The sequence below is a fragment of the Leucoraja erinacea genome, chromosome 19 (assembly GCF_028641065.1).
Source record: "Leucoraja erinacea ecotype New England chromosome 19, Leri_hhj_1, whole genome shotgun sequence".
Taxonomy (NCBI): domain Eukaryota; kingdom Metazoa; phylum Chordata; class Chondrichthyes; order Rajiformes; family Rajidae; genus Leucoraja; species Leucoraja erinaceus.
In genome coordinates this window covers 5,369,121-5,396,667 of record NC_073395.1, presented here as the reverse complement: position 1 = coordinate 5,396,667, position 27,547 = coordinate 5,369,121, and the positions used below count along the sequence as shown (strand labels likewise).

At 39.6% G+C, this 27,547-nt stretch overlaps 1 protein-coding gene across 1 annotated transcript in view; it reads left to right on the top strand.

The window, feature by feature from the left end:
• The window catches only part of erc1b (ELKS/RAB6-interacting/CAST family member 1b), a 394,538-nt gene that overhangs the window by 34,562 nt on the left and 332,429 nt on the right, over positions 1-27,547 (top strand). Inside the window, exons 8-12 of the mRNA XM_055650144.1 lie at positions 426-593; positions 12,222-12,359; positions 14,930-15,070; positions 16,372-16,509; positions 21,863-22,056. Coding sequence (XP_055506119.1) covers positions 426-593; positions 12,222-12,359; positions 14,930-15,070; positions 16,372-16,509; positions 21,863-22,056 — 779 coding nt within the window. The remainder of the gene's footprint in view (positions 1-425; positions 594-12,221; positions 12,360-14,929; positions 15,071-16,371; positions 16,510-21,862; positions 22,057-27,547) is intronic.

Here is a 27,547-nt window from a genome sequence, read left to right as displayed (position 1 = left end):
TAAAGTGCTCTATAAATAAAATTATTATTATTATTATTTAATCAATATTAAATGTGTGACTTGGTTTGGCTTAATGGGAGGTGGGTAGGAAAACTAAATCTTGTTCCGATGCATTTGAAGTCCTTTGTACTTGGTTATAGGTGTGGGCATGATATCAGCGCATGATGGGCGATGTACTAAGCAAGTATGGCGAGAAATAGAAAGTATAAAGATATTAGATATCTTGCAATGCATTGAAAATTTTGTTTTAAACCAATTAAAAAGGATATTCTATGCAAAAGATTAAAAGACGGAATTTGAGGCAAATCTGCAAAATCCTGTTGCTCAATTTTCATAGTTTTGACAGTAACTACTTAGCACTGTGCAGTGCCTTTTATGATAAGCGGATGAGAGAAACACTGATCTCACTGGTTCATTTCTTCCAGGTGGATGCATTGCGTCTACGCCTTGAAGAGAAGGAAAGCATGTTGAATAAGAAGTCTAAGCAGATGCAAGAGATGGTTGAAGAGAAGGGGACCCTAGCTGGAGAGGTTCATGATATCAAGGACATGATGGAAGTTAAAGAACGTAAAGTTGTCGTCTTGCAGAAAAAGGTAAGTAAACAATTCAAATATTTGAATTGCTGGAAATTTGACGGAATATGGGTTATTTCCAAGCATTATAATCAAACAAATACCTTGAAAAGCACATTAAACATGTTCCTGAGTGTGCTGAAAAGTTGCATGATTTTTTTTAAACCAATGCTCTGTTTGATGTAAATAGTTTACCCCTGTGTAATCTCAGCAGGTTGTTTCCAATGCTAGTTCGCTCCTTGGGAGCATTATTTAAGTTAAGTGAAGCAGGCTGGTTTTCTGGAGCAACATGAAGCTTCAGATCATTACATTTGGATATGAACAATTTGACAATGAACAATTTATTTGTAAATGAGTATTTCAAATGCGATTATTTTAGGTCCATTAAAAAAAACACAGTACTTGGATTTCCTAGGTTACAAATGACTCGTATCAAATGCTATGTTTCTCCTCCCCCCCCCCCCCCCCCCCCCCCCCCCCCATTCTCAAGGATTTCACCAATGCCACTTTTGGACCCATGTGATTCACCATTTAAAAAATGCAACTTCAACCCTGACAAGTTTTGCAATCTGAATGGAATGCACAAGAAGCCCAAATAAATACTGGCTTGATGTACTGTGACATTTTCAAGGACAGTAGCATAAACATTAGGCTGATAGATAAGTGATTTTTTAAATCTGTACTAGAGACCTAATGACGGGACTTCAAGTCTGCGAAATTGCGCAAAAGGGAAAAATTAAAGGATCAGTAGGGACTGAGATGGCCAGAGCTGAGATTGGGGAGGGCAGTAGTGATGAGAAAGAGAGACATCTTCAATGTTTCACTTGGTGAGTGCTCTGACAGGGCACATTATCAACATGTTTTATTCTTTGAGTTATTAAACCAGTATTTTGTGTTGGATTGATCCATTTTTAAGTATTTGGGTGTTTTTCACCAAAATTATTGAGCTGTGGAACAGATCCAGGGTTTTTACATTGAAACTAATGGAAAACACTTTGAATTACGAGGTCTTGTTGCATGCAGCATTTACCTAGGATGTAAACCTTTCACAAATTGAAGGAACTCTGTATTATAAATCATAGAAATTAAGCATATATTAAATTGATAATGTATACCCAAACCCAAGCTAATGGAATGTTGGCCTTCATAACAAGAGGATTTCGGTATAGTAGAGAGGTTCTTCCGCGGTTGTATAGGGCTCTGGTAAGACCACATCTGGAGTATTGGGTACAGTTTTGGTCTAATATGATGAAGGACATCCTTGTGATTGAGGCAGTGTTCATGTGATTGATCCCTGGGATGGTGGGACTGTCATATGAGGAAAGATTGAAAAGACTAGGCTTGTATTCACTGGAGTTTAGAAGGATGAGGGGGATCTTATAGAAACATGTAACATTATTAAAGGACTGGACAAGCTAGATGCAGGAAAAATGTTCCCAATTTTGGGTGAATCCAAAACCAGGGGCCACAGTCTTAGAATAAAGGGGAGGGCATTTAAGACTGAGGTGAGAAAAATCTTTTTCACCCAGAGAGTTGTGAATTTGTGGAATTCCTTGCCACAGAGGGCAGTGGAGGCCAAATCACTGGATGGATTTAAGAGAGAGTTAGATGGAGCTCTAGGGGCTAGTGGGATCAAGGGATATGGGGAGACTGCAGGCACGGGTTATTGATTGGGGACGATCAGCCATGATCACAATGAATGGCCGTGCTGGCTCGAAGGGCCAAATGGGCCTCATGCACCTATTTTCTATGTTTCAAATTTTTGTTTAAATTGTGAAGGTGGGTTAAGACAAAATGGAGGTAGTATTATTAAGGTAGGAATAATATTATAAAAAAGAAACTGGGAAATTTATTTCATTTTGTGGAAATACAGCTGAAACCTATTGTCTACAATTGTTATGGTATGTTGGAGCATTATGTAAATAAACATGTCCTGCTGATCCAAAAGTAGGATGTATCTTCAGATGAGGGATTCCAGTAAACTGGCAGAACTGTTGCCTTACAATGCCAGAAACTTGGGTTAGATGCTTGCCTCAGGTGCTCTCTATGGAGTTGGTACATTCTCCCTTTGAAATATGAGAGGAAACTCATGCAGACAAAGAGATGCAGGTTAATAGGTCAATTGGCCATTGTAAATTGCCTATAGTGTGTAGGTGAATTACAGATCTTGGGGCAATTGACAAGAATGCAAGGAGAATAAAAAATAGTGTAAATGGGTAGTTGATGGCCAGTGTGGACTTTTGGGGACTAAGGGCCTGTTTCCATGCTGTACCTCTCTGTGACTTTGTATCTATGTAATGTTGCTCCAAGCAAGATTTTCATTGGGCCGTGTTTAAGAAGGAACTGCAGATGCTGGAGAATCGAAGGTTACACAAAAAAGCTGGAGAAACTCAGCGGGTGCAGCAGCATCTATGGACTCCAGCATCTGCAGTTCCTTCTTAAACACTGTGTATACTTCACTGCGTTATCTCTTCAAGATATGCCTACCTTGAAGAAGTTCTCCTCTTCTCTCTCCATAGATGCTGCTGCACCCGCTGAGTTTCTCCAGCTTTTTTGTGTAACCTTTTCATTGGGTCTGTGCCTCACTTTAATTTTTATATGACATAAACTTGACATGGACAAGCTCAAGCTCAGACACAGAGTATCTGAGACTGATTAAACAGCTGTGGAGAATAAGGGAGGCTGTGGTTTCTCGGATTGTGCATTCCCGGAGGTAACTATCCTGCAGCCAGATCCGTAACTGGGTAGGGTCGTGTAAGACCGGGACTTGCAAGGACTCTCAAACCTGTACTCGCTGCAGGAGACTGATGGGGTTGATTACTCTTGAAGGAATGCAGTTCACAACATTGTACCATAGGAGAAATGAAGGCATGGAAATTGAGGGGACAGTGAAGACTAATGGATGAGGATTCCATAACCAGGAGTCAGTTGGGTGTTAGTGGATCGTGGGTAAAGGGGATGTCCCATTGCTGCGACCTAATTGGCGAGTTTAGAAGAGTTTGCCCTCGACTCATACTCGCAGCATGGTCGACACGAGGTCCTAGGAGGTCTTTGTAACTCTCCTTCATGCTCGAGGGTAGTCCTCGTGTACTCGAGGCCTCAGCTAGGTCGCGACGTATTTTTCAACATGCTGAAAAATGCCCGCGAGTAAAAAAAAAAAAGGTCGCCATGGAAAAAATTGATATTTTTTACTCATAGGTATAGTCGAAGTAGGTCGTAGTAGGTCGGCATGTTATTCGTGGATAATCGAGGGTAGTCAAAGGTAATCGAAGGTAGTCGTAGACAGTGGTGGACTGGGTCTAAAAATATTGGTTGCCAGGAGACAAAGGGGGCCCACTTCATCAGGGGCCCACCTGATATAGAGAGCCTACTTCATCAGGGGACCACTTGCCATCGGGCAAGCTGACACCCTGGCCAGTCCGCCACTGGTCATAGATAGTCTTCAACATAGTTGAAGGGAGGTCGAAGGAGGTCGTCTTCACTCTCCACTATTCCGTGTCAAATTTTCCCGAAACATAGTCGAAGGAGGTCTTCAACATGACAATTTTTCAAATTCTCCTAAACCCTTCTAAACACTTGCTCCTATCGTTAGTCTTTATGTCCATGTAGAAAAGGTCGATGTTACCCCCCATCTCAATGAAGGTAAGTATAGTCAAACCCTGATAATCTATCCACTGTTCAGAAATAAAAATGGTTTGGCATCTGGCTCCTAGTGTACTGTGTCGCATGCTCCCTTTCAATCTGCTGGGCCCTCTTTTCCCATGCACGTTTTTAACAGTGAACCAAGAAGTTGCAGCGGGAGAGGTTTCTGCGGAAGGCAAAAGGAGTGGAGATGGGAAGATGCGACTGGTGGTGGGATCATGTTGCCATGCAACTCCTTGGTTCACTAATCTCTTGCATCAGCTTCCCAGAAGATGTCATTACATTATACAATTATCGAAAGCAATTTTAAAAGCATTCAATCCCTGAATGCAGGAAATTGGTTTGCAAAGCTAATTTTCCACTCAAATACCCACACTTGATACATATTTTATACTTATCATATTGCTTTTTTTTAAATCCTTGTGAATATGCTTCCACATTTATCAGTGACAACTTTAAAATTAATTATTTTATACCTCATTTTATGTAGCTATTTTTTGTCCACAATCCCATCAAAGGAAAGGTGATGTTCTTCTACAGGGGAAATGTCACCCATTCCTTCTCTCCAGAGATGCTGCCTGTTACTCCAATATTTTGTCTATCTTCGGTTTAAACCGGCATCTGCAATTTCTTCATACACATTTCGTCTTCTCCAGAAGCTGCCTGACCTGCTGAGTTACTCTAGCACTTTGTGTCTTTGTGGGTAAACCAGTATCTGCAGTTCCTTGTTTCAACAGTCTTTATTGTTGACTGGTATCTAAGCTTTCTCTTGCTAAAATTACTTATGGTCTAATATCAGATAAGCTAGATTGTTTAGTTTGGAATAGAGGAGGCTAAACGTGATCTTTCAGATCAGGAGCTTTCTTCAGATTCTCAACTCGGAGTCTGAAGCAGGGTCACAGAAACATAGGAGAATAAGTGCAGGAGTAGCCCATTCGGTCCTTCGAGCCAGCACCACCATTCAATATCATGGCTGATCATCAGAAATCAGCAACCCATTCCTGCTTTTTACCCCATATCCCTTGAATCCTTTGGTCCTAAGAGCTAAATCTAACTCTCTCTTGAAAACATCCTGTGAATTGATAATTCCACCAATTCACAACACTCTGGGTGAAAAAGTTTTTTTTCCATCTCAGTCCTAAATGGCCCATTCTTAAACTGTCCCGTCCCAAAAGGTTGTCTGTCCATTTCCCTCCACAGATGCTGCCTGAGCTGCTAAGTTCCTCCAGCACTTTGTTTATTGCTCAGGATTCCAGTGTCTGACGTCTGTTTGTGTACACATTAAAGATGTGTATTTGAACTATGATTTTGCAGAACTGTCGGCCCAGTTTGGTAAGCACGTCATAGGCCCAGTAGATCAAATATTGAAAGTGTGATTTTTTTTTTTTTTTGGAAGGATTTTTTTCAGTTTTGTTTGTGTACACTAGAGTGTGCTGTTGTTTTATATGTATGTGATGAAAATTTCATAAATGCAAGCATCCTGCACTTGGGTATGCAGCTTTCAAAGCCGCTAAGTGGAAAGGAGCAGATCATCTTGCTTAAAATAACAATACTGTGGATGAACTTGCCAAAACCTTTGCTTTTCATTCAATAGGAAAGGAAATGCACCAGTGACTTAGTGCCAATTTAGAATGTCCAAATAAACGTGTCTTGTTCATGGATGATATTGTTTTCGATTTTCACAATGTGACATCAGCATGGCATAATGCATAAAACAACATAGTCTGCCAGAGAATGGGAAATGCCCTGAAAAATCAATTACCCCAAGATACTCATAAGATTAACGGGCTTGGTAACAATCTTGTTACTGGTATTTAGTTAGACTGGAGGGACAGTAACTAAGCAGTTTATCAGATTAGTCAATGATTTTACATTTTGTCCTTTGCTGGAGTCATAGAGTTATACACCCTTCGGCCCAACATGCCCCAGCTACACTAGTCCCACCTGCCCGCATATGGTCCATATGCCTCCAAACCTGTCCTATCCATGTTCCTTAAATGTTGGGATGGTCCCTGCCTCGACCAACTCCTCTGGCAGCTTGTTCCATAGATCCATCACCCTTTGTGTGGAAAAGCTACCCCTCGGATTCCTATTAAATCATTTCCCCTTCACCTTAAACCTAAATTATTTTTGTATCATCAAGCATAATAAATACTTTTGGATTAAACAATTAGTATACCCTTCAAGAAGCATTTCTCATTGCTTTATCTGGAACTTTTAAAAACCTTACATCGCCTCAATTTATTGAGCTTCTCTTTCAATCCAGTATTTCTCCCCCCCCCCCCCCCCCCCCCTTACCCTTTTTTGTTTAAAGATATTAAATTTCCTTTTGAAAACCACAGGAATCTGTTTCTTCCACTCCATCAAGCATCACGTTCTAGAACGTCATCTATCAAGAATTAAATGAACATTAGAATTAGTTCCCAGGCTGCTTCGCTATATGTTTATGTTAAATTATGTTACTCTGTTTGATATTTGAGGTCAATTTGCATAGTTTTGGCCAACAAAGATTTAAAATGGCAAATGCACTTGCTTGCTTTCACAACTTAATATCAGTCGCAGTCTCTGAAATCTACTTGGGACCTTTTAGATTTCACAGGCATAGTTCCTTTCTACAGATTACACCCACAAACTGGGCCATCAGGAGATGCACAACAATGCAGCAATGTAAATCTTTGTGACTGAGCAGTTCTTGTGTTTAATGGTATCAGCATGACATGAATTATCTTTCCTTCACCACGATATAATATAGGTATTCCTGCGAGGTATTCTTCTGCTCAAGTTAAGAATCTTTCATTTACTTTTTCTTCCTAATGAAGTTAATACCAGAAAAACAGATTTGGCAGCATTTGTGGGTAAAAGGAACAGTTTTGATTAAATCTTCAACATATAGCAGTAATTCTGTTTTTTTTCTACAACTGCCACCTGACCTGATAAGCGTTTCCAGTGTAATTTATCCCATAATGTTGACTATAGAGTTTATGATCAAATAGCCTGATTACAGACATTGCTAAATTCATACAAAAGGAAGTAAGTTTTTCGATATGAACACTGAAAGAGGGAGGAGCCAATTGTGGATCTGGGATGAGCCTGGGTTTGACTATTTTTTAGTTGAGACAGGCCCTTCGGCCCACCAAGTCCGCGCCGACCAGCGATCCCCGCACATTAACACTATCTTACACACACTAGGGCCAATTTTACACATACACCAAGCCAATTAACCCACATACCTGTACGTGTCTGGAGTGTTTCTCATTATTTGCCATGGTTTTGACAGCAGAACCGGACTGAAATGAACTGAGACTCTCAGAGAAGAGGAAGAGGCCAAATGTGAATTAGGGGGAAGACAAGGGGAAGAAATGGAGATGCCGGATAGGAAGATACGGCGGTGGAGGCAGGTTCTCTTGAAGATAATGAAAAGGAGATTTCTCGCTCCTTCCAAGTGTCTTTGCTCTCGGCCCATGCACATCTTCCCCCTTAGTGTTCTTCCCCTTGCCCTCCCTCATTGTCCTACTCTTCACCCACTATGCCCTTCCCTTTCCATCAGCCCCTAAAACCTCTACGCAATGCCAGTCATCACAAGTTATCATCCTAAAGGGTTGTCTTTCATCTTCAGCTTTAGATTGCCAGCACATTCTGAAATAAGATGAGTTGAGCTTCTGTTTTTCCAACTGTGATAGATTTTTGCCTTGGGACATATGATGTCTGAAGTCAAGATAAATGACTTGCTCTGTATGGTTTTTTTTAAGAAGCAACTACACGATTGCTGAGCCAGACCATCTGATTATGTTCTGTTCACAAGCAAGCATATATTTTGTGAAGTCATTCCTCTTCCTGCAAATGCCCTCGTGATCATTTTTTCAGCAAGGTATCTCAACTTGATTATTTTATGGAAAGAGCTTGCAATATTCTATTTTAGAAAAAGACTCCTGGTTAGTGGCAAATTACTGTAAGTACAAACTTTTCTTTCATCAACTTGATCGCTCAATCTCGTCAAATTGTCAATGCCAGGACCCTGACAGGCAGCAGGACCCGGCCAGCATAAATAACAAAATGTTGACAGAGATGGGTGTTAGGGACGGCGCTGCTGGTTATGGGGTAAGGGATGGGACTGCTGCAAAACAAAGCCCATCCAGAAAACAGCCCAACAGCTCTGGATTTGCTTGAGGTTTACTCCTGGAGCCTTTTCCATAACTGGATATGGCCACAAGGCTGTGGAGGTTTTAAATCAGTTCTTCCTCTCCTAGATGGACTGCCTTCCCAGGCTGACGAGCCCCATCTGCCCGTGACTCGTGGGAGCGGGAGCGTCTACTTTCCCGTGCAAGTCTATAGCACCTGCCCACTGCCCTTAAAGCACAAATATATCTAAGCAATAAAATTAACTGGAGTAACTAAAATGTCTACATTATTCAATGTCTACCTTGCCCCCTTGCCACGCATTAATTCATTATTTGATCAGTCTCCTGCTTTATTTCAAAGTCATGTTTGGGAAGGTTAATTGACCAATGTAAAGTATTATTGATATGTGTGTGAGTGGTGGAATAATTTCTCACATAGTTTATCTGCTTTGTACATTTTGTTTTGATTCCTCACTATCACATCCCTTCTCAACATATTTAGATAGATTATTACATGCAGAAGGTAGACAAAAGTCCTGGAGAAACTCCGGGTGCGGCAGCATCTATGGAGCGAAGGAAATAGGCCACGTTTCGGGCCGAAACCCTTCTTCAGACTGATACAGGGTGGGGTTGGGGAAAGAATATAGGAAGAGGAGGGGAGGAGCCAGAGGGCTGAGGGAGAGCTGGGAAGGGGAGGAGACAGCCAGGGCTACTGGAAATTGGAGAAGTCAATGTTCAAGCCGCTGGGGTGCAGACTGCCCAAGGGCAGACTGCTTTGTCGCCATGGAAAGAATCAATACTTTTTTTACTCGTATGTTTAGTCGTAGTAGGTCGGCATTTTAGTCGTAGGCAATCGAGGGTAGTCGTAGATAGTCTTCATCATAGTCGAAGGGAGATTGAAGGAGGTCGTCTTCACTCTCCACTATTCGGTGTCCAATTTTCCAGAAGTTAGTCGTAGCTAGTCAAAGCTGGTCTTTAACATAGTCGAATGAGGTCGAAGGAGGCCTTCTACATAGTCAAAAGAGGTCTTCAACATGTCATTTTTTTTTCAAACTCTTCTAAACTCGCCAATTAGGTCGCCCAAGTGGGACAGCTCCTTTAGGCTTTCCTATTATCTTTTTGGAGATAGCTAATGGAGATCAATATGGATTCATTCTGCTTCCCTGCTCTGCCGTCTCCACACTCATTGCCAATGGCCTTCAAAGCTAAATGTAGTGGTATTGACCAGATAGAGATGAGTTATGCCATCAGGAAGCTTTCTATTCTCCACTGCTTAATTTAGAATACATTTATGTAACTGGACAGTCTTTGACTTATGTAGAGTATATGGAGAATCGGAATAGGGATAAAGACCATAATGTTTGGACTGTTTGACTTCTGTGAACGATAAATATGTAGTTTGTAAAGTAAAACATGCAAATAATTTTTGTTGTGTGATTGTTGTGCTTTTTCTAAACTAAACATTGATCCAAAATGTTCATATTCTCCAGAGATGCTGCATATCTCACTTTGTTACTCCAGCAATTGTGGCTTTTTGGAATACCAGAGTTTCTTGTGTTTCCAAGGTGCAGCCACTTGTTCTTTCTTTAATTATAACATTCCTACTTTCAAAGCAAACATATTTTGACTTTGTTCTGGAGGTGCTGCCTGACCCACTGAGTTACTCCTGCACTTTGTGTTCGACGCAGAATTCCAGCTGCTTCAATTCCTCGTATCTCCATACAGCTAGTTTCTTGTAAAGGCACTAAAACATAAAAGAATGGCAAGTTATTACTTACATGCTCTACAAGGCAGCACCTTGTCTAGGAGATTAAATTACACCGTCCATGTGAAAGTGTTTATTAACTAGGGCTGACATTTGGTTATTTTAGTAAAATAAAATTATTTTGCCCAGATGGTATACAGCTCAACTGTGACTGAAAAGCGTTTTATTTGCTTTACCATTTGTTGAACCTAGGCCCAGCTTGACCTTGTGTTTATTGTTTGTATTGCTAATAGATGTTACAATTGGAAATAAATTAGGTAAGATGCATGTTTTGGGGGAAAAAGCAATTTTCAATGTGTGTAGACCAATAATACAGGATTTGAGGGCACTTGAAAGGGTGTCTGACATTATTTTGTAAATGTGATTCATTGTCTGTTTGTTTTGTAGCTGAATATTGTCAAATACTGAATCCAATTAATAACACTTCCCAGGTTCTAGAAGGTAATGGAAGACTTGAAAATATAAAAGATTAAAACCAATAATTTCACTGAACATCATTTTACCTGCAAATCTAGATTGTCAGCATATAAATTGTACATTTGGTGTTATCTTAAAAATGTTTAAAAAAAATTAGATATGTCTTTTTTGATTGAAGTATGTATAGCAGTTGATATTTTATTACTATGAAAGCATTGAGTAGATAAAACCCAGCTTATTATGGCTGAAAAATCTAAGAACTGAAGTATTAATATGGTTCATTTTTAGATGAAAGGAGGTGAATTATTTTGTTGTGTAATAGAAAATATTTGTAACAGTTTTGCAGTAATACTCTAGCTTACTTTCAAATTATCAAATCCTTTGTATTTGTTTAGGAGTAATGAAAGAAAGATTCAGATCTTTGTTCTCTGAAATTTAAGATCTTGGGAAATCAGCTTCAAAAGCAGAAACTAGTTTTTACTAAACATTTTTCAAACGTGCCAACAGTTTTAACTCCATCTTCTCATCAAATGACTAGGAATACTGCCAGGGCAAAAATGTGGGAAGCAAATGTGATTCTGTACAAATGCATCTGAAAGAAATCTCATGACCTGAAAAAAACATTCAGGCATCCAACTGACTCATGGTACAGGAGAATAACTGATTATTTAAATAAGCAGAAAAAATTGCATTTGGATAACAAGTACTTTGATTTGCGCTATTATGGTCCTACTTATTGTATTGATTATTTATTCAAAATCTATATATTCATATTTATTTGTGTTGTTGCATTATTGTGCCGAAAAGCAAGTAAGAATCTCATCAGGTCCATTTAGCGATGAAATGATCTTGATTCATTCCAACTGGAATTTTGCTGCAGATATTCATGTTAACCATACATTATGGATGAGATGTACAATATGTCTCCTTTGATCCAAATATAAATCCTCACATCAGAAAAAATCATTTATTGCAGGTTAATGCCAAGGTGGATAACAAGACAATCCACGTGGTGCCATCTAAGAGAGGGTGATGAATGCTGTTATTCATCTGGAAGTGTGCATATAGAGGAACAAATAGGGTGGAATACAGACAGGGGCAAATTTAATCAAGTAATGCTGGAACTATGAGATGTGGAAGGCAAAAGTAGCTGAAAATCTGAAGTGAAGGAGAATGCTGGATGTACTCAATAGGTCAGATAGAATCTGTACCGAGGGGGGGGGGGGGGGGGGGGGGGATGACCTGGTGTTGCAGGTGGATGATTTTACCAGAACTGGCTGGTTCATTAGCAGGAAAGGCTGGTTATCTGAATTGTTGCATTCAATATTGAGTGCTGCAATTGCCAGAACAAAAGATGAGATGCTCTTTCAAGCTTACATTGAACTTTTGTTGAACAGAGTTGGAGAGGTTCATGGGTTGGAGACTCAAAGTGATAGGCAATTGGAAGACAGTGTAACTGTTGCAGATGGAAAACATTCCGTTTTGCAAAGCTTTCAGCCAATCTGTGTTTAGTTTTTCCAAAGTAGAGACCACTTTGTCACTATTAACTACAATATATTCAATTGGCTTTAATGTGACTGGGAAGTACGGTTTGGGTCCCTGGAGGGTGAGAATAACGTTTATTTCACTCGGATTCATGAATCATTGCACATTCATGTTTTTTTCACCCTGTTAATTTGATTAAAAAAAATTTTTTTTTGCTTGCAGATTGAGAACCTCCAGGAACAACTGAGGGATAAAGAGCGGCAAATGAACAGTTTAAAGGATCGTGTAAAATCATTGCAGACTGACACCACCAATACAGATACTGCCCTAACTACCCTTGAGGAAGCTCTTGGAGAGAAGGTGAGTTATGCATGTCTGAAATAAGATGCCGGCATTCTTATTAGTAACATTGGGAACATGTTTTGTACAACAAAATTACATCTTTATTTTAATAATTAGCATTGCGAGAGCTGACTAGATTGCTTCAGTATATTGTGGAAATGGTATCAGAAATATTTCAATAAAGGATTATTCACTAAGTGAATTTTCCATTTTTAGACATATCTTCAAGTTGGAAAGCAAAGAAGGTATTTTTCTCACGTTGATATAGTATATACAGAGAACATAATTATCCATTCCATGTTATTATCATGTATAAATTCCATTTGCAGAGTACTCTTGGCAGGATTTCTGGAGTTGAGAACTGATGGATATTGTAAAATTTTCCAGAATCACTGAATAGAATTACGTATGTGTAAAATCTTGCATGTGATATGTGCTTCCTGTACACATTAATCTTACTTCCTGTGCCATGCCTTTTTTGAAAACCCATACGCTAACATTTCCCAAAGCCCTTCATAATATAAAAACCACATGTTAACGTATAATAATAGAAAGGTTCTATCAACTACTTACCCATAGATTGTTGATGAAATAATTAAATCAGTCCAAGTACTTGAGGGGGGGTAAAAAAATCTTTGATTTTTTTTTTTTCTCACAATAACTGAAACTTCTACTGATTTTTTAAATATTTATTTCATAACAAGATATCTTATATCAATTGAATTTCCTTTCGTGCATTTTCTACGGAAAACTTGGCTGCATGCAACTCTGTTTTTCCTCCTCTTTCCCTATCTCCCTTGAAAACTTGTCCAAATACATGCTGGTTAACATTGGACAGACGCTCCCCGACTCGCATAAGAGTTACCTCCTGCAGACCCTTGCGCAAGTTGGATGTTACTCTAGTCGGAAATGGAAGTTATTGTGCACACATAAACACTCAACGCGGAAACCATATGGGAGCCCCGCACAGAGACCACGTGAGCGTCAGTAGGCTTAAAGAATGCTTACGTAAGTGAGAGTTTACAAATGTTGCCTATTACGTAAGCCGTTACATAGGATTTTAATATTATTTAGAAATCTTTTTTAAGCCCCATTGCTTGTATCAGTACATTAGTTTTGTACATGGATTTGTTTGGGTGTTGTTTTCTAAGCCATCATTTATTGTCATCCCTTTAACTGAGTCACTCACCATTCAACCAAATCGATGACAGTGTGTTGTCACAAATGGCAACCAATACATCAACCACCACAGACAGTAGATTTCCTTTAGTCTAAAAGTTGGATCGCAAGGAATATGGTGCAATGAATTATCACAGAACCTGGTTGGCATGGATCAGTTTGGGCCGAAGGGCCTGTAACTGTACTTTCAATTTGTAGAATATATTGGGGTAGCAATGCGCATAATCAAAACTTGTATGAAGGAAGATTATATGTTCTGGTTGAAAAGGTGCAGCAAAGGAGAATTATTGTATTTTGGTGCATCAGGAAATATTTGTCTGCTTCAGTGTGCAGCAGGTGTAGTTGAGTGAACTGCACTAATGGAAAAATAATTGTAATGCAATAAACAATTAATTGTCGTCTTTAAATGCACGCGGAATATTAATTCATCATTAAAAATTAGCATAACCATTTTGTTTTTCTGTACTATAATTATTAAGGCACTGCTGATAATTTGTGTAAGATGGGCAAGAAGTTACAAAGAACTGAACATATTGTGAGTGGGTAAACAATAGCAATGGGATTCACTTTATAGAAGGGTGAATTTAAGCACATGGGATCAAAGATAGAAAATTTGGAATAATTTCTTAACCATAGGAAGATAGATTTTGGGTGTCAAGATACACAAATCATTGAAAGCTATTACACAATACAAGAAGTAGAGCAATATCCCAAATTTACTGTTCATCTGGATGTGGCCATCTTTATTTTTCTTTAATGTGTTTTTCATTTTTCCGTGTTGCATAGCACGTTTCATCCTGTTGCACTCCTCGAGGGAATCCTGGTGCAGCTGTGCATCTAGAGTCTCGTTCATAATTCACCATTGGCAAACATTGCAACTGTCGGTATCGTTAAACACCTAGGGTTACCCTGAAGTGCCGTAAGGTAGCTGATCTTCTGAACTACCGTCCAGGCCATTGTGTAGTTGCCACTAACCTTTGTGTAAAAAAGAACTGCAGATGCTGGTTTAAATCGAAGGTGGACACAAAATGCTGGAGTAACTCGGAGGGTGAGGCAGCATCTCTGGAGAGAAGGAATAGAAACATAGAAAATAGGTGCTGGAGTAGGCCATTCAATGTGATCATCAAAAATCAGTACCCCCTTCTTGCTTTATCCCCATATCCCTTGATACCGTTAGCCCAAAGAGCTATATCAAACTCTCTTGAAAACATCCAGTGAATTGACCTCCACTGCCTTCTGTGGCTGAGAATTCCACAGCTCACAACTCTCTTAAGCATCCTTAAGTACTGAGAACAAACAACATACTCCACCAATGGAGATTCGTGTTAATTAACTTATTGATTACCACAAGTTAACATGATGCAATGTTATTACAATTTTCTTTGATTAATTGCATTCTTTTCTTAAAGGAGAGAATAATTGAACGGCTTAAAGACCAAAGAGAAAGGGATGAAAGAGAAAAACAAGAAGAAATGGATAGCTACAAGAAAGAGTTAAAAGAAATTAAAGAAAGAGTCACTGGTCTCCAAGGAGATCTCTCGGAAAAGGAGGTAAGTAATAAGCCATGTTCCAGGTGAGGCAAATCAGAAAGGTTTTATGAAATCTGACTATTCTCTCCGAGGAATGCAGATAAAATCATGCCTACTATGTAATGATCTAATTAAAGCATTTATGTTGCAAAACTGGAAGCAGGTGTAAAAGTAATCTCAATCTGAATACTAATTTACAGAAATGAATATCCGTTATTATTTGTTTAAGAAGGAACTGCAGATGCTGGAAAATCGAAGGTAGAAAAAAAATGCTGGAGAAACTCAGCGGGTGAGGCAGCATCTATGGAGCGAAGGAAATAGGCAACGTTTCGGGTCGAAACCCTTCTAAGAAGGGTTCTGAGAAGAAGGGTCTGAAGAAGGGTTTCGACCCGAAACGTTGCCCATTTCCTTTGCTCCATAGATGCTGCCTCACCCGCTGAGTTTCTCCAGCATTTTTGTCTACCTCTGTTATTATTTATCATTTTTATTATTTATAATTTTCGATTTTTAGTAGTGTTAACATTTCCTGTTTTTAGTTATCCTCTCATACTGAACACCATGTGTGTGATATATCAGTGTCTGATTTTGGCTGTATAATATCTGGCATTGTAGAACTGTCCAGTTTTGACTATTTATTGACTATAATTTTCTTTTGCTGGATCCTCTTGTATGGTGTTGATCTTTATGCAAATGCCAATGTGGAATTAAGTCATCATTAGTGAAGCACCAGTAACAATGTATTGAAAGTTAGTAGACAGGTTTGAGGTGTGCAGGCTCAGGACCGATTAATGAGGATCCTCCAGAATTAAATGTGAAGAAAAGCCACATGGAAATGGTGTGGTTGTGATCTGATGATTAAGTGTGAAAGCAAGTGTAAGTTGTGCTACAAGCTGGACAATATAATTTAGTTCGGAGATACAGCGTGGAAACTGTGCCACCCGTATGCCAGTTTTGTCCTACACACTAGAGACAATTTACAGAAGGCAAGTAACATTCAAGCCAGTACTTCTTTGGAGCACCTGGAGAAACCACGTATGGTCACAGGGAGAACGTACAAACTCCGTACAAACAGCACCCGTAGTCAAGAACAAACCAAGGTCTCTGATGCTGTAAGACAGAAACTCTACTGGTGCGGCACTATGCTGCCCAGAAAGGAAAATCATTGGAAGGCAAAATTCAAAGCAGAAATTAAGGAGGTTGAGGGGTAGTTTGAGGAAGTTAGGTCAGATATAGGCTGGAAATACACTATGATATACATCATGTTAATGGAATTTTTAAACAATTTCATACTAACTAAAGTTGTAATTTATTTAATGCTATAGTCAGTGTTACTAGACCTCAAAGATCATGCCTCGTCTTTGGCGTCATCTGGATTGAAGAAGGATTCCAAGCTAAAAACACTGGAGATGGCTCTTGAGCAAAAGAAGGAGGAATGCAATAAATTAGAACAGCTACGCAAGGTAATTTCATATAGAAACATTTCATCTTGTCTCGGTGCCATTTTACATTCAAGACCCTGAAAATCCAATTGCACATGAATAGAAATGCAAAAATGAAATAGAAAGTTGGGATTTATAAGAAAATGTTCTAGGGCCAATCATACAAGATCATACAAGATCTGTAGGTATTCAGCTTGCATTAAAATTTGCGTGCCCTGGCGTGAAACACCTCATCCTGGGTGCAGGTGCGGCATAGACGGAGGAATTGGAGTAGGGGATGGAGTCATTACAGGAAGCAGGGCAGCAAAAAGTGTAGTCCAGATAGCCATGGGAGCCAGTGGGTTTATAATGGATATCAGTCAGTAGTCTATCACCTGCGATGAAGATAGTGAGGTCAAGAAATGGTAGGGAAATGTCAGAAATGGTCCAGGTGTATTTGAGGTACCGGATGAAAGTTAGTGGTGGAATGGATGAAGTCAGTGCGTGGTGTGTGTGGGTGCCGGAGGTAGCACCAATGCAGTCGTCGATGTAGTGGAGGTAGAGTTTGGGGATAGGGCCCTGGTACGCCTCGAACCAAGATTGTTCGATGTACCCTATAAAGAGGCAGGCATAGCTAGAGCCCATGCGCGTGCCCATAGCTACGCCTTGTATTTGGAGGAAATGGGAGGAGTCGAGTGAAAAGTTGTTAAGGGTGAGGACCAGCTCCGCTAGGCGGGGGAATGTATCAGTAGACGGGGATTGGTTGGTTCTGCGGTCGAGGAAGAAACTGAGGGCTTTAAGACCCTGCTGGTGGGGGATGGAGGGGTAGAGTGACTGGGCATCCATGGAGAAAATGAGGGAATGGGGGCCTAGAAAATGGAAGTCCTGGAGTAGATGTAGAGCGTGTGAGATATCATGAACATAGGTAGGGAGGGATTTAAATGGGGTGGATAGGATGGAGTCGAGGTATGTGGAAGTAAGTTCGGTAGGACACGGTAGCCTTGCATTTGTGCTATGTTCATTTCAGTATGTGGGAACAATTTAGCACGTATTTTGTTGCAAAGGTGTGATAGGAATATAATATGAAGCTGTTTTAACGTGCACCTCTTGCATTTGTGGCTTTGTTCTTTGGTATGTATTGAAAACACTGAAAACTATGGAGTTGTGTGTTTTGAGATCAATTAACTTCAGAGGCAAGGTCACAAGTTTCAAAGAATTGCCTGTCTTTTCAGGCTTGTTGTTTGTTTTATTTGCACCTGAGCAGCAGGAACAAGTTAGGAAAAGGAAATGAAAATAATATCTTTGACTGTGATTAAAGAAGGTGTATTAATGGGGTCTGTTAGTGTGGAAGCACAACTATCAACAACATTTGAGTAGCTGAATGAGCAGATCTTCAGACCTATAACTGAAACAATCAGTGCACATCTCTGAGTAGATGCAGGGAATTTACAGGGAATTTACTTTAAGTCGGAAAGGTGAAGCTCAAGAGTTCAGTGAGTAGAGCACAAGTAAATCGGGTCTAAAGATAACAGGTGCATGAGTTATTGTTTTGCGGATCAGATTCAGTAGAAAGCAGATTCACTTTATTCATGTAAGCAAGCTTGGGATTTGGGGTTTGAAACTGAGCTCGGGGTGATTTAGGAAAAGGACTCTATCCTTTAAATGAGGAATCGGTGGAATGGGATAGCTGGTTTTAGTTTTACCATTGACCATTTAGAGGAATTCCAGCAGGAAAATCCATAACTTCACTGTCAGCCAGGCAGCTGAACAGAATAGTGCGTTTGTATAATTTGGGGAATTGTGCATTTAGAAACAAAATTATTCTGTTCCTTGCTCAATTACCATTATTTAAAAAAATATCTTGAGCAACATTATTTGTATGAATTGTGATGATTGGGACAAAGTATTGCAAGTTCAAGTTTTAATAATGACAAAACAAAGACCCGTGATGTGACTGTTTCTGCTAATGCTGTATAAAAACAGCCTTGTTTGCTTTCATGCAACATGGCATGCAGTCAGCAATGCTGATGTTGATATATGGCAACAATACTGCATGAATAGTAAAAGCTCAAGAATGAATACGATTTAAAGAATTTTCCTCCACCTCTTCATGTGTTATTAGTAGGCACTGGTAAGGGGTGCGTAAATGTTTGTCTGCACCATGCTAGGGCTGGAAATAGCAAAGTTTACATATAATTTAACATTGTTAAATGTCAGCCCAAATCATTTTGCCTAACAAGTAATTACTATTATAGCTTTGTTTATTCCAATAGATACCAGTTGTGTTGCATGCTTCAGCCTGGTGAGGAAATGCTGAATCAGTACACAACAGAATAATTTATAGCAGTACTTAGAGCCCCAGCCAGTCTCAGTGGCCGCAATAACTCCTCATCCAATTATAAAAGGCCCATTAAATTTAACTGCATCTTTGGTTACTCAGCTGTGGGAATTTTTATTATTTCCATCTATTGAACCCACTTAAGCCTCTTTTACTCAAATGCTATGACCAGAGCTCTTTTTTTTTTCCCATTAACATGTTCTATGTTTACAACGCAGTTGTGTTTCATAACAGATGTTGTGCACTTAGGTGAAAAAAGGATAACATATCCCAGCAGTTGCACCATTTCTCTTCTTGGTTTGTTGTTGCTTTCTCAACCCTTCTTATTCATCACTTCCATCCTTCCAGTGAAACCAAAAATACAGTCCCAAATCTAATTAAGAATGCCTTTCTGATACTCATTTCTCACTCCCAATTCCAATCACAACGGCCCCAAAAGTTCTTCCAGAATTAAAATTATTCCCCGCTTGACAAGCCTCAAATGAAATATGTGCAAAAAATGATGAGCAGGCTTTGCCTTCTTTCTTAAACCAAATAGAATTGTGTTTCATATTACAAAAGCATATGTGTAGTAGATAGAACCAAATTGTTTCTAGGAGATGAGGTGTTGGGAAAAGGGAGTCCTACTATTTATTTCATTCCCCTTACATGTTTTTCCTCTACCTGCTAAATTTTTGTAAGGTGTCCTTGAGACTCTTGAAAGGCGCCCATAAATAAAATGTATTATTATTATTATTATTATTATACTTCACAAGATCAAATTTAGGAGATCTCAAACTTGTGCTATGTTGTGGGTCTTTGGGAATTTACTGTTGGGGTTAGGAATTGAAATGGAAACAGTGTTAGCATTCAAGGTTGGATGAAAGGAATTTGAGAAAAGGATAGGCAGATGTAATGAAAATAATTTGCTCTCATTAAGAGCAAATATTGACAAGGACTGGTTGAACAAATTAGTGTCGTCCTCGTGTCCAGCGAAGTACAAAGGTATGTTCTTTCATACCCTTTGTCATTGTGGTCTGAAGTAAATAATTTTTTTTTTTAAATGGCTAAATGAATACAGGTATTCTGTCTTCTGGGATGGCATAAAACATGTAAAAGTAATGGTTTACCTATATCAACAATTTAGTAAGCCTTCAGTTGAATTGTTGTATGCAGCTTGGGACACTAATGCTCTAGCAAGGTTGCTGCAGGAGGATAGAAAATAGTTCACTGCTGTGGCTTGCCATAATCTTTCAATCCTCCTTTGATCCAAAGGATAGAAAATGGCAAATTACAAAATAGGCTCAAGAAAGTATGAGGACAAGCCATGTATTAAACCAATAGAATTGTGCTTCAGATTACTAAAGCACATGTTTTACTTTGATGGTAGGTAAGTTTTTAGAATCAAAATCAGATGAAAACATTTGAAAAATGTAATATAATAAAGGAATGCTAGCTCTGGTTTGTTGAAGGCAAACTGTGCTCAAAATAATTTAATGGATGACTTACAGAGAAGATTGAAGGAAATGCAATGTGTGTCATCATATGGGTTTTCAAAAGAGGATTGCAAAGTTGTACATTATAAAATGTCATAATAAAAGTAATAATAAAATAATAAAATGTTTAAGAAGGAACTGCAGATGCTGAAAAATCGAATGTAGACAAAAATGCTGGAGAAACTCAGCGGGTGAGGCGGCATCTATGGAGCGAAGGAAATAGGTGAATTTTCTGGTCGAGACCCTTCTTCAGACTGATGTGGCGGTGGGGGGGCAGGAAGAAGAAAGGAAGAGGTGGAGACAGTGGGCTGTGGGAGAGCTAGGAAAGGGAGGGGAAAAGAAGGAGAAAGCAGGGACTACCTGTAATTGGAGAAGTCATTGTTCATACCGCTGGGGTGTAAATTACCCAAATGAAATATGAGGTGCCTCTCCTCCAATTTACAGTGGGCCTCACTCTGGCCATGGAGGAGGCCCACGACAGAAAGGTCGGATTCGGAATGGGGAGTTGAAGTGCTGAGCCACCGGGAGATCAGGTTGGTTATTGCGAACTGAGCGGAGGCGTTGGGCGAAGCGATCGCCAAGCCTACGCTTGGTCTCACCAATGTAGTGCAGCTGACACCTAGAGCAGCGGATGCAATAGATGAGGTTGGAGGAGGTGCAGGTGAACCTCTGCCGCACCTGGAAAGACTGCTTGGGTCCTTGGATGGAGTCAAGGGGGGAGGTAAAGCGACAAGTGTAGCATTTCCTGCGGTTGCAAGGGAAAGTGCCAGGAGAGGGGGTGGTTTGGATGGGAAGGGACGAATTGACCAGGGAGTTACAGAGGGAGCGGTCTCTGAGGAAAGCCGAAAGGAGAGGAGATGGGAAGATGTGGCCAGTGGTGGAATCCCGTTGGAGGTGGCCAAAAGTCAATGATCGCTTTGATAATGAAGGTAGACACAAAATGCCGGAGTAACTCAGCGGGACAGGCAGCATCTCTGGAGAGAAGGAATGGATGACATTTCGGGTCGAGACCCTTCTTCAGACCCTTTGATAATGAGCTGGCATAAGAATAGAAAGTGAAGTCATGGAAAATAGTTTTCAGGTTGAGGAAGCGAGTTGGTGGTTCTTCTAGTTTCATTGTGTTTTATTTTAATCTATATTTTTGTCTTACTATATAGGTGTGCTAAATAAAACTTCAGAATATGAAAGTGATACAAAACCTGGAACTTCAAATAGACTTCAAAAGGTTATAAATATAGAAAGGGTGGACAGCAACAGCAGATATCAGAGAAAGACACTGTGCTGGAGTAGCTCAGTGGGTCAGGTAGCATCTTTCGGGATGGTATGGTAATCGGAAGGGAATAATTAGCATGATCCATGGAGGGGAAAAACACAACTTACGTGTATTGATGAAATGTCATTAATCTGAAATATTAACTCTGGTCCTCTAGCCACGGAGGTAGCCTGAATATCTCCAGCGCTTTGTATCTTTATTAGTGAATTTGATGCAGATTTCAGAAAAAATCAAGATACTCACAAAACCTACTCGAACCTTTTGTCCTTGCAAATGTTCATCTGACCATTTTCTGAATTTTACTTCCAGACCCTGGAGACGACAAACGAGGGACGAGCCGGTGCTGATCTCAATGAGCGTATCCAGCAATTGGAGGTGGTGGTGGCACAGTACAGAGAGGAAGCGAACAAAGGCCAAGCAGAAGTAGACAGACTACTTGAGATCTTAAAAGAAATGGAAAATGAAAAAAATGACAAAGATAAAAAGATAGCAGAGCTGGAGAAGTAAGTGAAATGTTTTTATTGAATCAAATAAGTTTTCTGATTACATTTTGCTTTGTATTCATTTGCTGAAAACAAAAATATTCATTAACATGCTTTTACATATACTGTAAAACGTGATATCATCCTGGAAATACGTGATTGATAACACATCTTTGGTTTTCATAATATATACCATTCACCAAGTTCAGTTCAAACCTATTAAATGCAGTTTGATAAACTGGTGATATTTGCAGACATTTCACATGAACTTTAAATTTGAGTTTTTTAAAAAGCCCCGTGGATTTGGTCCAATTATACTTGTCACAAGTTCATTTGCTACTTCAAGCTTGTGGTTGGTATGCTCTATTTGTAGCACTGGGCCATTTGGTGTTCATGGCTTTGTCAATAAGAATCTGGACAATCCAGTAAGTTCAAGTTGTAGGATGTGAACTTGGTAAACGCATTCTTGGTCCGCTGGTCATCGAGCCATAAAGTGTGGAAGCGGGCCCTTCGGCCCAACGCGCCCACACCAGCCAACAATATCCCAGCTGCACGAGTCCCACTTGCCTGCACTTGGTCCATATCCCTCCAAACCGGTCTAACTGTTTCTTAAATGAAGGGATAGTTCCAGCCTCACCTACCTCCTCTGGCAGCTTGTTCCATACGCCCACCACCCTTTGTGTGAAAAAGTTTCCCCTCGGATTCCTATTAAATCTTTTCCCCTTCACCTTCAACCTATGTCCTCTGGTCCTCGATTCCCCTACTCTGGGCTAAAGACTATGTGCATCTACCCAAACTATTCCTCCTCAAGGGTGCGTTCTGTCACCTCAGCTCTTCTCACTTTACACCAACAACCTCGCATCCCAATGCAGCTCAGTCAAAATTTTCAAATATGCAGACGACACAACAATAATTGGCCTCATCTCAGACAACAACGAATCACAATACCATCAACGCCACACTTTTCAGTTTTTTATTTGTAAAAAAAAAATTGAAAACCATGTATCATTTTCCTTCCACTTCACAATTATGCGCCACTTTGTGTTGGTCTATCACATAAAATCCCAATAAAATACATTTACGTTTGTGGTTGTAACGTGACAAAATGTGGAAAAGTTCAAGGGGTATGAATACTTTTGCAAGCCACTGTATGTCCTGTATATATCTGTTGTGATAATTTAATATGTAAATTAACTATTGCTTTGCTCTCCTTATGCAAAATTGATCGGAGACGTCTCAAGTTAAAACCTGCACCGTAACGGGAGATATTGTAGTCTGTATGTTAGAATTATGTGTTGCTTTATGAGATTATTCTCAATGTAAATTTGGAGCCTGACTTTCGAGTTTCTTTAGACATCACATACCGACTTTCGGGCAGACCAGCAGAGCTCCAACCATCTCAATGTGCATGTTCGTTCTTTGTCCAAAAACATCATCATCTGAATCTCCTGGAGAAAAATATCTGTGGAGGAGCGGGCATGGAACATATACTTTACTTCTGGCCTAACTGCACCCTCTTGTGATGTATTTCATTTAAAATGTCTAGATCTAAGCTGGTGGATGTCAAGTCAAGAGAGCTTATTGTCATGTGTCGCAGGTAGGACAATGAAATTGCTGCTTGTTGCAGCACGACAGAATATTTTAGGCAAAAATACAGATCAGATCCGATCGGATCAGTGTGACCATATACCAGAGAATATATAAATATATACACACACACACACACACATAAATACACAGATAAAGTGGAATATGCTGTTATAGTTCATAGTTTGTTTGAAGTTGTGTTTAATAATCTGATGGCTGTGGGGAAGAAGCTGTTCCTGAACCTGGATGTTGCAGATTTCAGGCTCCTGTAATGTATGAAGAGCCTTCATACTTCAACATTTTCAACAAGGAGATCAATTAGGGCTCCTTAAATAAATAACAATTCTGTTGTCAGTTACGCCTTCTGCAATTTCTATTGTCACTATCACACATACTCTGATCATTGCTGTGTACAATGTTATTTCAGACATTCAATTTGAGCTGAATCTACTGCTTTAAGTTTGACTGACTAGGTTGACAACTAACTCAACTGTGGTGTAAGTTTTCATAGCTCCCACTCATTATCACCACTGTGCAAAGTTTATAGGCTGTATGGTGAGTTCTTCACTGGCTCCCGAGCATGCTCCTCTCTCATCATGTTTCTTCTTTGTTAGCTTGTCAATTAGACCCAGCCCGCTCCAATGTGCTCATTGCTTATAGATAAGTTAGCATAGGAAGGTTTTTCACAGTCTATGGTTCCCTTGTGAATTGTAAAATATCCTTCAGCTGTCAGGGGTTTTCTACTTTAATAGATTGTGTGTTTTTTCTTGATGTAACACAGAACTGTCTTGTCCAAGATCCTTATCTCATAGTTTTCCACAGCTTCACTCTTTACCATGAGAGTTTTTTTTTAAATTATGGGGAATGAGGAAGATAATTCCACAGTGATGATCAAAAAATGCCAAAAAAAGTTGTCTTCCACTTCCTCGTGTTTAACTGCTGGAACCTGGGACTGCGAAATCTGCTGACAGCATGAAATTAAAAAAAATCGATGTAAGAGTGATGGATAGTTAAGAGGAACAATTCAAGTCACCTGTATGGCAAAAAGAGATTCCAGGATGAGGAGTGGAAGAGGTTGTCATTCAAATTCTCAGGGTGTATGGCAGTCCAGTCCATGATTGCAGACTGTTGTCTCAGAGTGCATGCTAGTGCCCCCTTTATGAATAATCTGAATTATGTGATTCAGTGTTAATGTTCTACTAAGTGTTGGTAAGCATCAGAATGCTAGGTAGGAAAGGTGATTGCAAAGGGTTGATGTCTGGTTACAAAATGCAGGTTGGTTTTAACTTATTCTTGAGATATTACATGGATTTTGTGCATGGGGGTGGGGGGGGGGGGGATTGCTGAAAGGGGTGGGATGGGGGGGGGAAATATGTCGGAAAGAACTGCAGATGCCGGTTTAAATCAAAGGTAGACACAAAATGCTGGAGTAACTCAGCGGGACAGGCAGCATCTCTGGAGAGAAGGAATGGGTGACGTTTCTAGTCGAGACCCTTCTTCAGGGGAAAATATGTCTAGTGGTGGAAATCTTGTTGGAGCTGGCAGGAATTGTGAAGTATGTCCTGTGGAGTACGGTGGCTAGTTGGGTGGAAGTCTGTTCTTGCTACAGGAGGAGAGCGGAGATGCAAGAAATGGATGAGATACAGTCACAGACTGCCCACTGTGTTTGTTAGACCCACAGTTCACATTCTCTCTAGCAGAGCAGTTTCTGTATCAGTGTGATCGCGATCTAAGCCCAATGCAGACTAGATTGAAGATGTGATTCCAAATAAAGACAGCAAGCATACCAAAAATTGTGGGTTCTTAATGAGCGTAACTCACTGAAAGTATTGGCTATTTCCAGTAGATGCTAAACGCCTTCATGGAGTGCTACAAAGCCCTCAGATATGGAGTGGACCTTTTGTAATCAAACCTGCTTAAAACATGCTTTTTCATTCCTAGAAAGCATTTTAATATTTACACCCACTCTGTATTCTGTACATATCAAATTCAGACAATGAGTTGCTGAACCATGTAAGAGACCTGCTCCAACTTTTGTTCTGACTACTTCACGCCAATGAAAGATCTTGGTTATCAAACACCAAATTATTTGTATTACTCAGTAGCATGTCACATGATTAAGTGTGAGCTCAATGATCTCCTTTTGATAAATAGAGCACCATTTAGCTCTGGATCAAGTCAAGTTTACTATCATATATATGGAGGTACAGGTGCAAAGAATCTTGCTTGCAGCTGCATCACAGGTACACAAAATATGAATTGTACATAAATAATACTTTCTAAAAGGAAAATAAATGCAAAAGTAAGACGGTGCAAAACGCACTTAGAAAAATAGTATTGGAAGAGATGTCCGTAGTGTTTTGATGCTGAGGCAGGATTACAGTTGTGCAGGTTGGTAATGAACCTAACGCTTGTAAGAAAGTAGCTGTGTCCATAAAATACAAGTTAACATTTGTAGTTAAGGAGTTGGATTTTTTTTTAAATTGTCAAGAAAATCACCTTGCATTGTTTTTTCTGAAATATTTCTGACTAATATTTGATTTAGCAGAATTTGCACTGTAAAGGTGTTGGCTAATTGGAATAGTCCTTTTAATTATTATTGGTGCTAAAAGCATTACTTATGTAAAAAATTGCCTTGTGCATGCTGCAAGAGTAAATGTTTTACGAATGTAGCTGTTCATTAACCTCTTAAAAAATCTTTCTTTCACATCTCCTGCCTGGATTGTCAACAGCTGTCAGGCATCAAGGTCAGTAGCTATTTTTATCTAGCTGCCTGTCTGAGTATCTTTATTCTGGTCAAGCATGCTTGTGGAGAAACAAACTAAAGGAGAGCATCACATTATTCTGTTTTTTATGTGACTTTTTTTTTACCTTCTAACCATTTGCTGTTTTACTCTAATTTTGTTTCTCAACTTGGTAGCAGAACCATGGAATGGAAAGAGGCCATTCAGCCTGCCGAGTTCATACTGGCTCCATCTAAGAGCATTTCAGGTCCCATCTCCCTCCTTCCTACGGTCTTGCAAATTATTTTCTTTCAGATAATGATCCAGCATAATTTTAAATTCTACAACTTAATCTGCCTCCAACTACTACTTCTGGCAATATATTCCAAACTTGAACTAGTTGCTGCTTGCAAATCTGTTCCTAGTGTTAGTTTTGGTTCTTCTACCAACGATCTTCATTTGTGTCCCTAATTCTTTACCTTCCTGCCAATGTTTCCTCTCTGCTGTCTAATACTTTGTTTTAAATACCTATGTGGTTTTAAAAGTGTTTACAAAATCCTTTTCTGCATCCAAAAAAAATCACCAGCTTTTCTAGTTTCTATGCATGACTTAAAATCACATCATTGAAACCTTTTTAATAAATATTTCCTGTATTCCTACTTAAACTATACTATAATTGTAGCTGAATTAATGCTCATAAAGGCTCATCACGAGTCCCTTTCTCTTGTACCTAGTTATAAAGCCTAGTGTTTACGACACTTTTCTGAATTTGCATTGCCACTTTCAATGAACCATAGACCTGCAAAGATAATTATCTGTTGTGATATTCCTTTGAGTTGTGTCTTTTTATGGTTATTGCCTCATACAGTTCTAGTCACACATAGCACTGGCATTTCTGAGTATTAAAATGCCTTTTATCACCTTTCTGCCCAAATCTTCTTGAAGTCTGTTAACAGCCTTCTCACAATACACCAGGCCTCCAAATTTTCTTCTCAGGTGCAGCTTTGACATTCTCTTGCCCTGTATGCTCAAGTCATTAATATACAAAGGGGAAACAATGTTCCTAGTACCAACTCCTGGGAACTCCACTGTACTTTACCTTGCAATTGGAAAACAACATTTCAGAACTACTCTTGGTTTCCTCAGTACTGGTGGGATGAGGCAGAGGGAAGTCAATGCATTGAATTAAAAAAATCCCAGCA